A 12,879-nucleotide genomic window follows, 5' to 3' on the forward strand; every position below is an offset into this window, starting at 1 on the left:
CCTCCTTACCTCTGTTCTAAAAAGTTGCCTCTCAATTTTGAGGCTGTGCCCTCTTGTTCTGGATACTCCCACCATAGAAAACATCCTCTCAACATCCACCCTATATAGTCCTTTCAACTTTTGGTAGGTTTCAATGAGATCTCCTTGCATTCTTCTAAATTCCAGTGAGTACAGGCCCAATGCTGCCACAGACTCCTCATATGTTAACCCAAACAACAGGAATTCTGCAGATGCTGGAAATTCAAGCAACACACATCAAAGTTGCTGGTGAACGCAGCAGGCCAGGCAGCATCTCTAGGAAGAGGTGCAGTCGACATTTCAGGCCGAGACCCTTCGTCAGGACTAACTGAAGGAAGAGTGAGTAAGAGATTTGAAAGTTGGAGGGGGAGGGGGAGATCTAAAATGATAGGAGAAGACAGGAGGGGGAGGGATGGAGCCAAGAGCTGGACAGGTGATTGGCAAAAGGGATATGAGAGGATCATGGGACACGAGGTCCGGGAAGAAAGACAAGTGGGGTGGGAGCCCAGAGGATGGGCAAGGGGTATATTCAGAGGGACAGAGGGAGAAAAAGGAGAGTGAGATGGGGTACGAGGGGGAGGTGGGGCATTAGCGGAAGTTAGAGAAGTCGATGTTCATGCCATCAGGTTGGAGGCTACCCAGACGGAATATAAGGTGTTGTTCCTCCAACCTGAGTGTGGCTTCATCTTTACAATAGAGGAGGCCGTGGATAGAGATGTCAGAATGGGAATGGGATGTGGAATTAAAACGTGTGGCCACTGGGAGATCCTGCTTTCTCTGGCGGACAGAGCGTAGGTGTTCAGCAAACGGGTCTCCCAGTCTGCGTCGGGTCTCGCCAATTTATAAAAGGCCACATCGGGAGCACCGGATGCAGTATATCACCCCAGCCGACTCACAGGTGAAGTGTTGCCTCACCTGGAAGGACTGTTTGGGGCCCTGAATGGTGGTAAGGGAGGAAGTGTGAGGGCATGTGTAGCACTTGTTCCGCTTACACGGATAAGTGCCAGGAGGGAGATCAGTGGGGAGGGATGGGGGGGATGAATGGAAAAGGGAGTCGCGTAGGGAGCGATCCCTGCGGAATGCAGAGAGAGGGGGAGGGAAAGATGTGCTTAGTGGTGGGATCCCGCTGGAGGTGGCGGAAGTTACGGAGAATAATATGTTGGACCCGGAGGCTGGTGGGGTGGTAGGTGAGGACCAGGGGAACCCTATTCCTAGTGGGGTGGCGGGAGGATGGAGTGAGAGCAGATGTACGTGAAATGGGGGAGATGTGTTTAAGAGCAGAGTTGATAGTGGAGGAAGGGAAGTCCCTTTCTTTAAAAAAGGAGGACATCTCCCTCGTCCTAGAATGAAAAGCCTCATCCTGAGAGCAGATGCGGCGGAGACGGAGGAATTGCAAGAAGGGGATGACGTTTTTGCAAGAGACAGGGTGAGAAGAGGAATAGTCCAGATAGCTGTGAGAGTCAGAAGGCTTATAGTAGACATCAGTGGATAAGCTGTCTCCAGAGACAGAGACAGAAAGATCTAGAAAGGGGAGGAAGGTGTCGGAAATGGACCAGGTAAACCTGAGGGCAGGGTGAAAGTTAGAGGCAAAGTTAATAAAGTCAACGAGCTCTGCATGTGTGCAGGAAGCAGCGCCAATGCAGTCGTCGATGTAGCGAAGGAAAAGTAGGGGACAAATACCAGAATAGGCACGGAACACAGATTGTTCCACAAAGCCAACAAAAAGGCAGGCATAGCTAGGACCCATACGAGTGCCCGTAGCTACACCTTTAGTTTGGAGGAAATGGGAGGAGCCAAAGGAGAAAGTAAGGACTAATTCCGCTAGACGGAGCAGAGTGGTGGTAGAGGGGAACTGATTATTGTGCAGGAAGCAGCGCCAATGTTCCGTGCCTATTCTGGTATCTGTCCCCCACTTTTCCTTCGCTACATCGAGGACTGCATTGGTGCTGCTTCCTGCACACATGCTGAGCTCGTTGACTTTATTAACTTTGCCTCCAACTTTCACCCTGCCCTCAAGTTTACCTGGTCCATTTCCGACACCTCCCTCCCCTTTCTAGATCTTTCTGTCTCTGTCTCTGGAGGCAGCTTATCCACTGATGTCTACTATAAGCCTACTGACTCTCACAGCTATCTGGACTATTCTTCTTCTCACCCTGTCTCTTGCAAAAACGCCATCCCCTTCTCGCAGTTCCTCTGTCTCCGCCGCACCTGCTCTCAGGATGAGGCTTTTCATTCTAGGACGAGAGAGATGTCCTCCTTTTTTAAAGAAAGGGGCTTCCCTTCCTCCACTATCAACTCTGCTCTTAAACGCATCTCCCCCATTTCACGTACATCTGCTCTCACTCCATCCTCCCGCCACCCCACCAGGAATAGGGTTCCCCTAGTCCTCACCTACCACCCCACCAGCCTCCGGGTCCAACATATTATTCTCTGTAACTTCCGCCACCTCCAATGGGATCCCACCACTAAGCACATCTTTCCCTCCCCCTTCTCTCTGCTTTCCGCAGGGATCGCTCCCTACGCGACTCCCTTGTCCATTCATCTCCCCCATCCCTCCCCACTGATCTCCCTCCTGGCACTTATCCGTGTAAGCGGAACAAGTGCTACACATGCCCTTACACTTCCTCCCTCACCACCATTCAGGGCCCCAAACAGTCCTTCCAGGTGAGGCGACGCTTCACCTGTGAGTTGGCTGGGGTGATATACTGCGTCCGGTGCTCCCGATGTGGCCTTTTATATATTGGTGAGACCCGACGCAGACTGGGAGACCCGTTTGCTGAACACCTACGCTCTGTCCGCCAGAGAAAGCAGGATCTCCCAGTGGCCACACATTTTAATTCCACATCCCATTCCCATTCTGACATGTCTATCCACGGCCTCCTCTACTGTAAAGATGAAGCCACACTCAGGTTGGAGGAACAACACCTTATATTCCGTCTGGGTAGCCTCCAACCTGATGGCATGAACATTGACTTCTCTAACTTCCGCTAATGCCCCACCTCCCCCTCGTACCCCATCTGTTACTTATTTTTATACACACATTCTTTCTCTCACTCTCCTTTTTCTCCTTCTGTCCCTCTGAATATATCTCTTGCCCATCCTCCTTGTCTTTCTTCCCGGACCTCCTGTCCCATGATCCTCTCGTATCTCTTTTGCCTATCACCTGTCCAGCTCTTGGCTCCATCCCTCCCCCTCCTGTCTTCTCCTATCATTTTGGATCTCCCCTCCCCCTCCAACTTTCAAATCTCTTACTCACTCTTCCTTCAGTTAGTCCTGACGAAGGGTCTCGGCCTGAAACGTCGACTGCACCTCTTCCTAGAGATGCTGCCTGGCCTGCTGCGTTCACCAGCAACTTTGATGTGTGTTGCTCATATGTTAACCCCTTCATTACTGGAATCATCCTCATGAACCTCCTCTGGACTGTCTCAATGACAATATATCCTGAGGTATGTGGCCCAAAACTGTTGACAATACTCCAAGTGCATCCTGACTAGTGTCTTATAAAGCCTCAGCACTATCTCCTTGCTTTTATATTCTATTCCCCTTGAAATAAATGCCAATGTTGCATATGCCTTCTTTAACACAGACTCAAGCTGTAAATTAACCTTCTGGGAGTCTTGCACGAGAACTCTTTAGTTCCTCTGCACCTCTGATGTTTGAACCATCTCTCCATTTAGATAATAGTCCACACGATTGTTCCTTTTACTAAAATGCATTGTCATATATTTCCCAACTGTATTCCATTTGTCACTTTTTTGCCCATTCTTCCAATTTGTAAATGTCCTACTGCAATCGCATTGCTTCCTCAGCACTACCTACCCCTCCATTTAACTTATTTACTATCTTATATGCCCTTTCCTTGGTTTTTATGTAGTCCTTATTTTCCTTTGTCAGCCGTGGTTGCCTATCCCTACCATTTGAGAACTTCTTCCTCTGTGGAACATACCTATCCTGCGCCTTGTGAACTGTTCCCAGAAACTTCATCCAACTCTTGCTCTGCCGTCATCCCCACCAGCATCCTCCTCCAATCCACCTGGGCAAGCTATTCTCTCATGCCTCTGTAATTCTATTTATTCCATTGAGATACCGATACATTGCAATTCAGCTTCTCCCTCTCAAATTGCAGTATGAATACAATCATATTATGATCACTGCCTCCTTAGGGTCCCTTTACATTAAGCTCCCTAATAAAATCTGGGTTATTACACAACACCCAATCTAAGATAACCTTTTCCCGAGTAGGCTCAAGCACAAGCTGCTCTAAAAAGCCATCTCATAGGCATTCAACAAATTCCCTCTCTTGCAATCCGACACCAACCTGATTTTCCCAATCCCCTTGCATATTGACATCCCCCATTACAATTGTGTCAGTACCTTTATTACATGCATTTTCCAGCTCCCTTTGTAATTTCAATCCCACATCCTGGCCTCTACATGGTTCCCATAATGTTTTTTTTTAACCTTTCACTTTCTTAACTCCACCCACAAAGTTTCAACATTCTCTGACCTTATGTTACCTCTTTCTACAAGTGTAATTCCATCTCTTCCCAACAGAGCCACACAACCGCCTATGCCTTCCTGCCTGTCCTTTCGATACAAAGTATATGCTTTGTTGTTAAGCTCCCAACTACAGGGTTCTTTCAGCCTCAGTGATGCCCACAACTTCATACCAATCAATCTCTAATCATGCCACAAGCTTGTCCACCTTATTCTGATTGCTACGCACATTTAAATACAGCCTGCATTCTCCCGCCCTTTTGAATTTTGCCTCTGTGGTACGTTAACTCTTTGTTCTGTCTGTATGTACCCAATCATTGGCTTGTCCTTCCTTACATTCATTTTACACCCATGATCTACTTGTAAACCTGCTGTCTCATCCTCAGCTCCATCATACTGGTTCCCAACCCCACCATATTAGTTTAAACCACTCCCAACAGCTCCAGTAAATCTGCCCGCAAGAATATTGGTCCCCCTCAGATTCAAGTGCAACTCGTCCCTTTTGTACAGGTCCCACCTGCCCCAGAAGAGGTCCCAATTACAGAAATCTGAATCCCTGTCCCCTGCTCCAATTTTTCAGCCACATATTTATCTGCCACCTCATTCTATTCCTATCCTCGCTGTCATGTGGCACAGGCAGCAATCCTGAGATTATTAGCTTTGAGGTCCTGCTTCTCAGCTTCCTTCGTAACTCCCTACATTCTTTTTTCAGGACCTCCTCCCTTTTTCTTCCTATATCACTGGTACGAATATGTACCACAACTTCTGGCTGCTCACCCTCCCTTTCCAGGATATTGTGGACGTGTCCAAAAACATCTCGGACCCTACACTTGGGAGGCAAACTACCATCCATGTTTCCTTTTCATGTCCACAGGATCACCTAACTGACACCCTCTTCCGTTCCCTACCCTTCTGAGCCACAGGGCCAGACACAGTCACTGTTGCTTCAGCCAGGTAGGTCGTTTCCCCTCCCCACCAAACAGTACTCAAAATGGAGTACGTGTTCTTGAGGGGGATGGCCACAGGGGTGCTCTCAACAATCTGATGTTCTCCCTTTCCTTTCCTGACAGTTACCCATTTATCTGTCTCCTGTAGCCTTGGGGTAACTACCTCCCCGTAGCTCCTGTCTATCACTGCTTCACCTTCCCTAACAAGCCGAAGGTTATCGAGCTGCAGCTCCAGTTCCCTAACATGGTCTTTAAGGAGCTGTATCTCGATGCACCTGTTCAGGTGTGGCTATCTGGGAGGCTGAGAGTCTCCTGGAAAATCCACATCTGACACCCAGAGCAGAACACTGGCTCTGTGGACACGCCCCCTATTCTTTCTAGAGTTAAATAAGAAATAAAGAATGAACTTACCTAGACTCAGTCCCTTCTTGCTGAAGCCCTGGTGAATCAAAGCTTTACTACTCTGACTCAAGACTACTCTGATGACAACCACTCCCATGATGACCACTCCACTAGGTGGTACCTCTCTTTTATAGAGACTGGATTTTTAAAAGCTCTTTGTTCCGGAGGGTTCCTGTACTGTGGAAAACGTCCTGCCTCGTCCCTGTGCCGAAGACGCCATGCCCCAGCGGCCTCAATGACTACAGACCGGTGGCACTGACCTCCCACATCATGAAGACCCTGGAGAGACTTGTTCTGGAGCTGCTCTGGCCTATGGTCAGGCCACACTTAGATCCCCTCTAGTTTGCCTATCAGCCCCGACCAGGAGTTGAGGATGCCATCGTCTACCTGCTGAACCGTGTCTATGCCCACCTGGACAAGCCAGCGAGCACTGTGAGGGTCATGTTTTTTGACTTCTCCAGTGCATTCAACACCATCCGCTCTGCTCTGCTGGGGGAGAAGCTGACAGCGATGCAGGTGGATGCTCCCCTGGTGTCATGGATTCTTGATTACCTGACTGGCAGACCACAGTACGTGTGCTTGAAACACTGTGTGTCCGACAGAGTGATCAGCAGCACTGGGGCTCCACAGGGGACTGTCTTGTCTCCCTTTCTCTTCACCATTTACAACTCGGACTTCAACTACTGCACAAAGTCTTGTCATCTTCAGAAGTTTTCGGATGATTCTGCCATAGTTGGATGCATCAGCAGGGGAGATGAGGTTGAGTACAGGGCTACGGTAGGAAACTTTGTCACATGGTGTAAGCAGAATTATCTGCAGCTTAATGTGAAAAAGGCTAAGGAGCTGGTGGTAGACCTGAGGAGAGCTAAGGTACCGGTGACCCCTGTTTCCATCCATGGGGTCAGTGTGGACATGGTGGAGGATTACAAATACCTGAGGATACGAATTGACAATAAATTTGACTGGTCAAAGAACACTGAGGCTGTCTACAAGAAGGGTCAGAGCTGTCTCTATTTCCTGATGAAACTGAGGTCCTTTAACATCTGCTGGACAATGCTGAGGATGTTCTACAAGTCTGTGGTGGCCAGTGCTATCATGTTTGCTGTTGTGTGCTGGGGCAGCAGGCTGAGGGTAGCAGACACCAACAGAATCAACAAACTCATTCATAAGGCCAGTGATGTTGTGGGGATGGAACTGGACTCTCTCACGGTGGTGTCTGAAAAGAGGATGCTGTCTAAGTTGCATGCCATCTTGGTCAATGTCTCCCATCCACTCCATAATGTACATTCAGCCAGAGACTCATTCTACCGAGATGCAGCACTGAGCGTCATAGGAAGTCATTCCTGCCTGTGGCCATCAAACTTTACAACTCCTCCCTTGGAGGGTCAGACACCCTGAGCCAATAGGCTGGTCCTGGACTTATTTCATAAATTACTAGCAGATTTTACATATTACTATTTAACTATTTATGGTTCTATTACTATTTATTATTTATGGAGCAACTGTAATGAAACCAATTTCCCCGGGGATTAATAAAGTATGACTATGACTATGACTATGTTGGATCTGTGCAGGAATGCTCCTGTTGCATCTGCGCAGTACTCCAATCAACTTGGGAGTCCTTGTTTAAGATTCTTAAAAGTTAACTCACAGGTTGAGTCTTTGGTAAGGAAGGCAAATACAATGTTAGCATTCACTTCGAGAGGACTAGAGTATATGAAGGATGTAATGTTGAGGCCGTATAAGGCATTGTTTGACCGCACTCAGAGTATTTTGAGCATTTTTGGGCCTTTTATCTCGGAAAAGATGTGCTGGCATTGGAGAGTGCCCAAAGGAGTTTCACTAGGATGATTCCTGGACTTAAAGTTTTAATGTATGAGGAGCATTTGATGGCTCTGGACTTGTACCTGCTGGAGCTTAGAAGAATGAGTGGGGGATTTAATTGAAACCTATCAAATATTGAAAGGCCTAGTTAGGGTGGATGTTTCCTGTAATGAGGGTGCCTAGGACCAGAAGGCACAGCCTCAGAATAGAGGTCTTCCATTTAGAATAGAGATGAGGAGGAATTTCTTTAGCCAAAGCTTAGTATTGCCACAGATGCCAGTGGAGGCCAAGTGATTAAATATATAAATTTATTTGTTTTTTAAATTTTCAGATACATTGTGAAATAGATTCTTCCAGTCCTTTGAGCCATACCGCCCAGCAACCCTGAAATCCCAGTTTAACCTTAACCTAATCACAGGCCAATTTACAATGACCAATTAATCTACCCGGTACAGCTTTGGATTGTGGAAGAAAATCGGAGCACCAAGAGAAAACTCACACATTCCAGAAGAAGAACTTACAGAAGGTCCTTACAAAGGATGCCAGGATTGAACTCTGAAGTCCAATGCCCCAAGCTGTAATAGCATCTTGCTTAACCGCTACGCTATCACGGCACCCAAAAGTTTAAAGCAGAGGTAGATAGGTTCTTGATTGGTCAGGGCATCAATGGTTACAGATAGAAGACAGGAAATTGGGGTTGAGAGGGATAATAAATCAGCAATGATGTAATGCCAGAGGAGACTCAATGGGCCAATGGCCTAATTTTGCTCAGGTGTCTTATGGTCTTATGATCTGCTGTGTGAATTCTCTCTGCTTTTCTGAAAAAAAATTAGATTTTTTGTCAAGTGTACATCAGAACAAACAAATTGTGTCATTTGCATCAAATCAGATCAGCAAGGCGTGGGCTGAGGGTAGCCCACAGGTATCATTATGTTACAGCTCCAACATAGCACACCTACAACCCACTAATCCTAATCGTATGTCTTTGGAATGTGGGAGGAAACCAAAGCACCCTTAGGAAACTCACACGGTCACGCAGAAAATGTACAAACTCCATTCAGACAAATGAACCCCGATCGATGCACTGTATAATGATTACACTAACTACAACACTACCACGCTGCTGAACCTTTTAACCTGCCTTCTGAAGACAGAATGGTAAGCAGCAGTTTAAAGGAGACCAGAGACCTATTCTGCAATGTTTTCTTCAATCTCTGAAATCTGTTTATTTCTTGGATATGATAGATGTATGCAGTGTATGCCTGCAACAAAATGAATCTCATGGTTGTATATGCTGAGTATATACATATAATACTTTAATAAATTTACTCTGAACTTTGAACTTAATGATATTGGTATATATAAATAATTCAAGTAATATGCTAAATTTCAAGAAACCTTAGAAAGAAATCTCAGATTTAGGGAGAAGCACCTTTATATCAAATTCTAAGCTTTCTCTATAAGTAACTCCAGGTCCCCTTTGACTTCTAACCATGCAAGAATCAGATCTAATGTCAAGGACTGAGAGTCTGCCTGCAGGGATTTTGGTCACTATTTCTAATCACTAGGCAACAACAGAAGTAAACGCCAAAATGTCTGCTCAGCCACCATTATGTCCATGCATGGGTAACAATAAATATCTTCCACAAATTTCAGCTGCTACATTTTGTATGGGGAATCCAGTGTTAAATTTTCATTTTCTGATTTTCCACTTTTGTCTTGAAGGTGGCTAACAGCAGATCTCAAACGGAAATGAAAAGATCACCTGTGATTTATACATGTAGAGTTATATGATCCTCCATAAGAAAGGTGTATAGACTTGAATCTACTAACACTGAAAACTCAGCAGAGAGTGTTAATTGCAACAATTAAATTATTCTTATGGGTGTCCAAGGCAGAACGGTCAAAAGCTTCAACTGTTCCCCAGCAAAGAAAATCTAACCCTAACATTGTGTATAATTGATCTTTGTGTTGTGGTAATTAGAATTTTATGCATGTTTACTAATGATTGAAATGTAAAAAACACTAAGTTGTAAATTAAAGTTTGTATCTATAGCTGAAACACAATTCAGCCCTTAGTAATACACACATAAAAGCTAGCTTAACTCAGCAGATCAGGTAGCAGCACCTATGGAGGGGAATAAGCAATGAATGTTTTGGATCAGGACTGGAAAGCAAGGGGGAAGAAGCCAGAATAAGAAGGTGGGGAGAGTGGAAGTAGTGCAAGCTGGCAGGTGATAGGTGAAACCAGGCGAGGGAAAAGAGGGTGGGCGGAGAAGGGACAATAAAGTAAGAAGCTGGGATGTAATACCTGGAGTAATTCTGATAGGAGAAGAGATAGGATCATGGGGGAAAGGGAAGGAGGAGGGACCCCAGAGGCAGGTGATGGGCAGGTGAGAAGAAAGGATGGGATAAGAGAGGAGCCTCTTATCTCTTCAAAGAGATAAATTTGCAAAAAGGTAAATATGATGTAAATAGGCCCAATTAGATTGTTTATTTTGGACGGGGTTAGATAGGGAAGGACGAGAAAAAGCAGAACAATGGAGAGTGGATTGCATTGATTGCTGTAATGTGTGTAATGTAATCATCCCTTTTTCCATGAATTATTTACCCTCAGCTCCCTGATCCAGACAATGAAGGTGAAGGCTTACCTCCTGTTGATAAACCTGATACAAATCAGATTTTGCCAGTGCCAGCCTATATCCGTCCTCTCCTGAGCAAGTACAAGGTGGAGGTATGTTGTCTAATGTAGCAGAGACTGGAGCTTTCAAAGACTGCAATTTCCCTGAACTAATGTTTATTGGCTTTGCTATCAGCAAAAGCCTTCAGAATCATAGAAAATTTATAACATAAGAGAAATCATTTGGCTCATCATGCCTATAGCAATTGTGAAAAAGTTACTCAATCTAATCCCATTTCAGAATCAGGTTTATTATCACTGATATATCTTATGAAATTTGTTGTCTTATGGTAGTAGAACAGTGCAATACATAAACTACTATAGATTACAACATGAAATATATAAAAATATAAATGTAGAACAAAAAGTGGGGTAGTATTCATGGGTTCATTGTCCTTACAGAAATCTGATGGTGGAGGAGAAGAAGCTGTTCCTAAATTGTTGAGCATGTCACTTTAGGCTCCTGTACCTCCTCACTGATGGTAGAAATGAGAGAGCATGTTCTGGATGATAGGAGTCCTAAATGATGGATGCTGCCTTCTGGAGAAATTGCCTATTAAAGATGTCCTCACAAAATACTGAAAAATGACACTGGAGAGTTAGTAATTGGGGACAAAGAAATAGACAAACTGAATAAATGTTTTGCATCAGTCTTCATTCATTGTGGAAGACACTAGCAGAATGGCAGAAATGTGAAAGCTTTAGGGTCAGAAGTGAGTATTGTTGCTTTTACAAAGGAGGAGGTGCTTGGAAAGCTGAAAGGTCTGAAGGTAGTGTCCCCAGCGTTCTGAAAAAGGTAGCTAAAGAGATTGTGGGGGTACTAGTAATGATCTTTCAAGAATCACTAGATCCCGCAATAGTTCTTGAGGACTGGAAAATTACAAATGTCACACCACTTTTCAGGAAAGGAGAGAGGCAGAAGAAAGGCCAATTTGCCTAGCATCAGCGGTTGGGGAGATGTTGGAGTCTATTATTCAGGATGAAGTTTCAGGGTACTAGGAGGCACATGATCAAATAAACCAAAATCAGCATGGTTTTCTAAAGGGGAAATCTTCCCTGACATGTCTATTGGAATTCTTTGAGGAAATAACAGGCAGTATAGACAAAGGAGGGTCAGTGGATGTTGTTTACTTGGATTTTCAGAAGGTCTTTGGTAAGGTGCTATACATGAGGCTGCTTAATAAGACAAGAGCCCATGGTATTACATGAAATGTACTAGTATGGATAGAAGACTGGATAACTGGCAGGAGGCAAGGAATGGGAATAAGAGGACCTTTTCTAGTTGTCTGCTGGTGACTAGTGGTACGTGCACAGAGGTTGGTGTTGGGACCGCTTTCTTCAAAAAGGCAACAATTATACTAGTGCCTAAGAAGAATAACGTAAGCTGCCTTAACGACTATCACCTGGTAGCACTCACATCTACAGTGATGAAATGCTTTGACTAGACTGAACTCCAGCTCAGGAATTTGCCTTTTTGCCAATTGCAATTTGCCTGTAGCCCTAGTAGGTCAACGACAGAAGCAATCTCAATGGCTCTTCACACAGCCCTAGACCACCTGGACAATACAAACAGCTATGTCAGGATGCTGTTCATCGACTATAGCTCTACATTTAATACCATTATTTCCACAATCCTGATTGAGAAGTTACAGAAGTTAGGGTGGCTAATGTAACCCCACTTTTTAAAAAAGGAGGGAGAGAGAAACCGGGGAATTATAGACCGGTTAGCCTAACGTCGGTGGTGGGGAAACTGCTGGAGTCAGTTATCAAAGATGTGATAACAGCACATTTGGAAAGCAGTGAAATCATCGGACGAAGTCAGCATGGATTTGTGAAAGGAAAATCATGTCTGACGAATCTCATAGAATTTTTTGAGGATGTAACTAGTAGAGTGGATAGGGGAGAACCAGTGGATGTGGTATATTTGGATTTTCAAAAGGCTTTTGACAAAGTCCCACACAGGAGATTAGTGTGCAAGCTTAAAGCACACGGTATTGGGGGTAAGGTATTGATGTGGATGGAGAATTGGTTAGCAGACAGGAAGCAAAGAGTGGGAATAAACGGGACCTTTTCAGAATGGCAGGCGGTGACTAGTGGGGTACCGCAAGGCTCAGTGCTGGGACCCCAGTTGTTTACAATATATATTAATGACTTGGATGAGGGAATTAAATGCAGCATCTCCAAGTTTGCGGATGACACGAAGTTGGGTGGCACTGTTAGCTGTGAGGAGGATGCTAAGAGGATGCAGAGTGACTTGGATAGGTTGGGTGAGTGGGCAAATTCATGGCAGATGCAATTTAGTGTGGATAAATGTGAAGTTATCCACTTTGGTGGCAAAAATAGGAAAACAGATTATTATCTGAATGGTGGCCGATTAGGAAAAGGGGAGGTGCAACGAGACCTGGGTGTCATTATACACCAGTCATTGAAAGTGGGCATGCAGGTACAGCAGGCGGTGAAAAAGGCGAATGGTATGCTGGCATTTATAGCGAGAGGATTCGAGTACAGGAG

At 45.2% G+C, this 12,879-nt stretch overlaps 1 protein-coding gene across 1 annotated transcript in view; it reads left to right on the forward strand.

Annotated features, from left to right (window-relative positions):
- fer1l6 (fer-1 like family member 6) overlaps window positions 1-12,879 on the forward strand; it is a 395,360-nt gene that overhangs the window by 231,817 nt on the left and 150,664 nt on the right. Inside the window, exon 23 of the mRNA XM_063059547.1 lies at window positions 10,306-10,422. Within this exon, the coding sequence (XP_062915617.1) occupies window positions 10,306-10,422 (117 nt within the window). The remainder of the gene's footprint in view (window positions 1-10,305; window positions 10,423-12,879) is intronic.

Source organism: Mobula hypostoma, chromosome 9 (assembly GCF_963921235.1).
Source record: "Mobula hypostoma chromosome 9, sMobHyp1.1, whole genome shotgun sequence".
In the NCBI taxonomy this organism is placed as follows: domain Eukaryota; kingdom Metazoa; phylum Chordata; class Chondrichthyes; order Myliobatiformes; family Myliobatidae; genus Mobula; species Mobula hypostoma.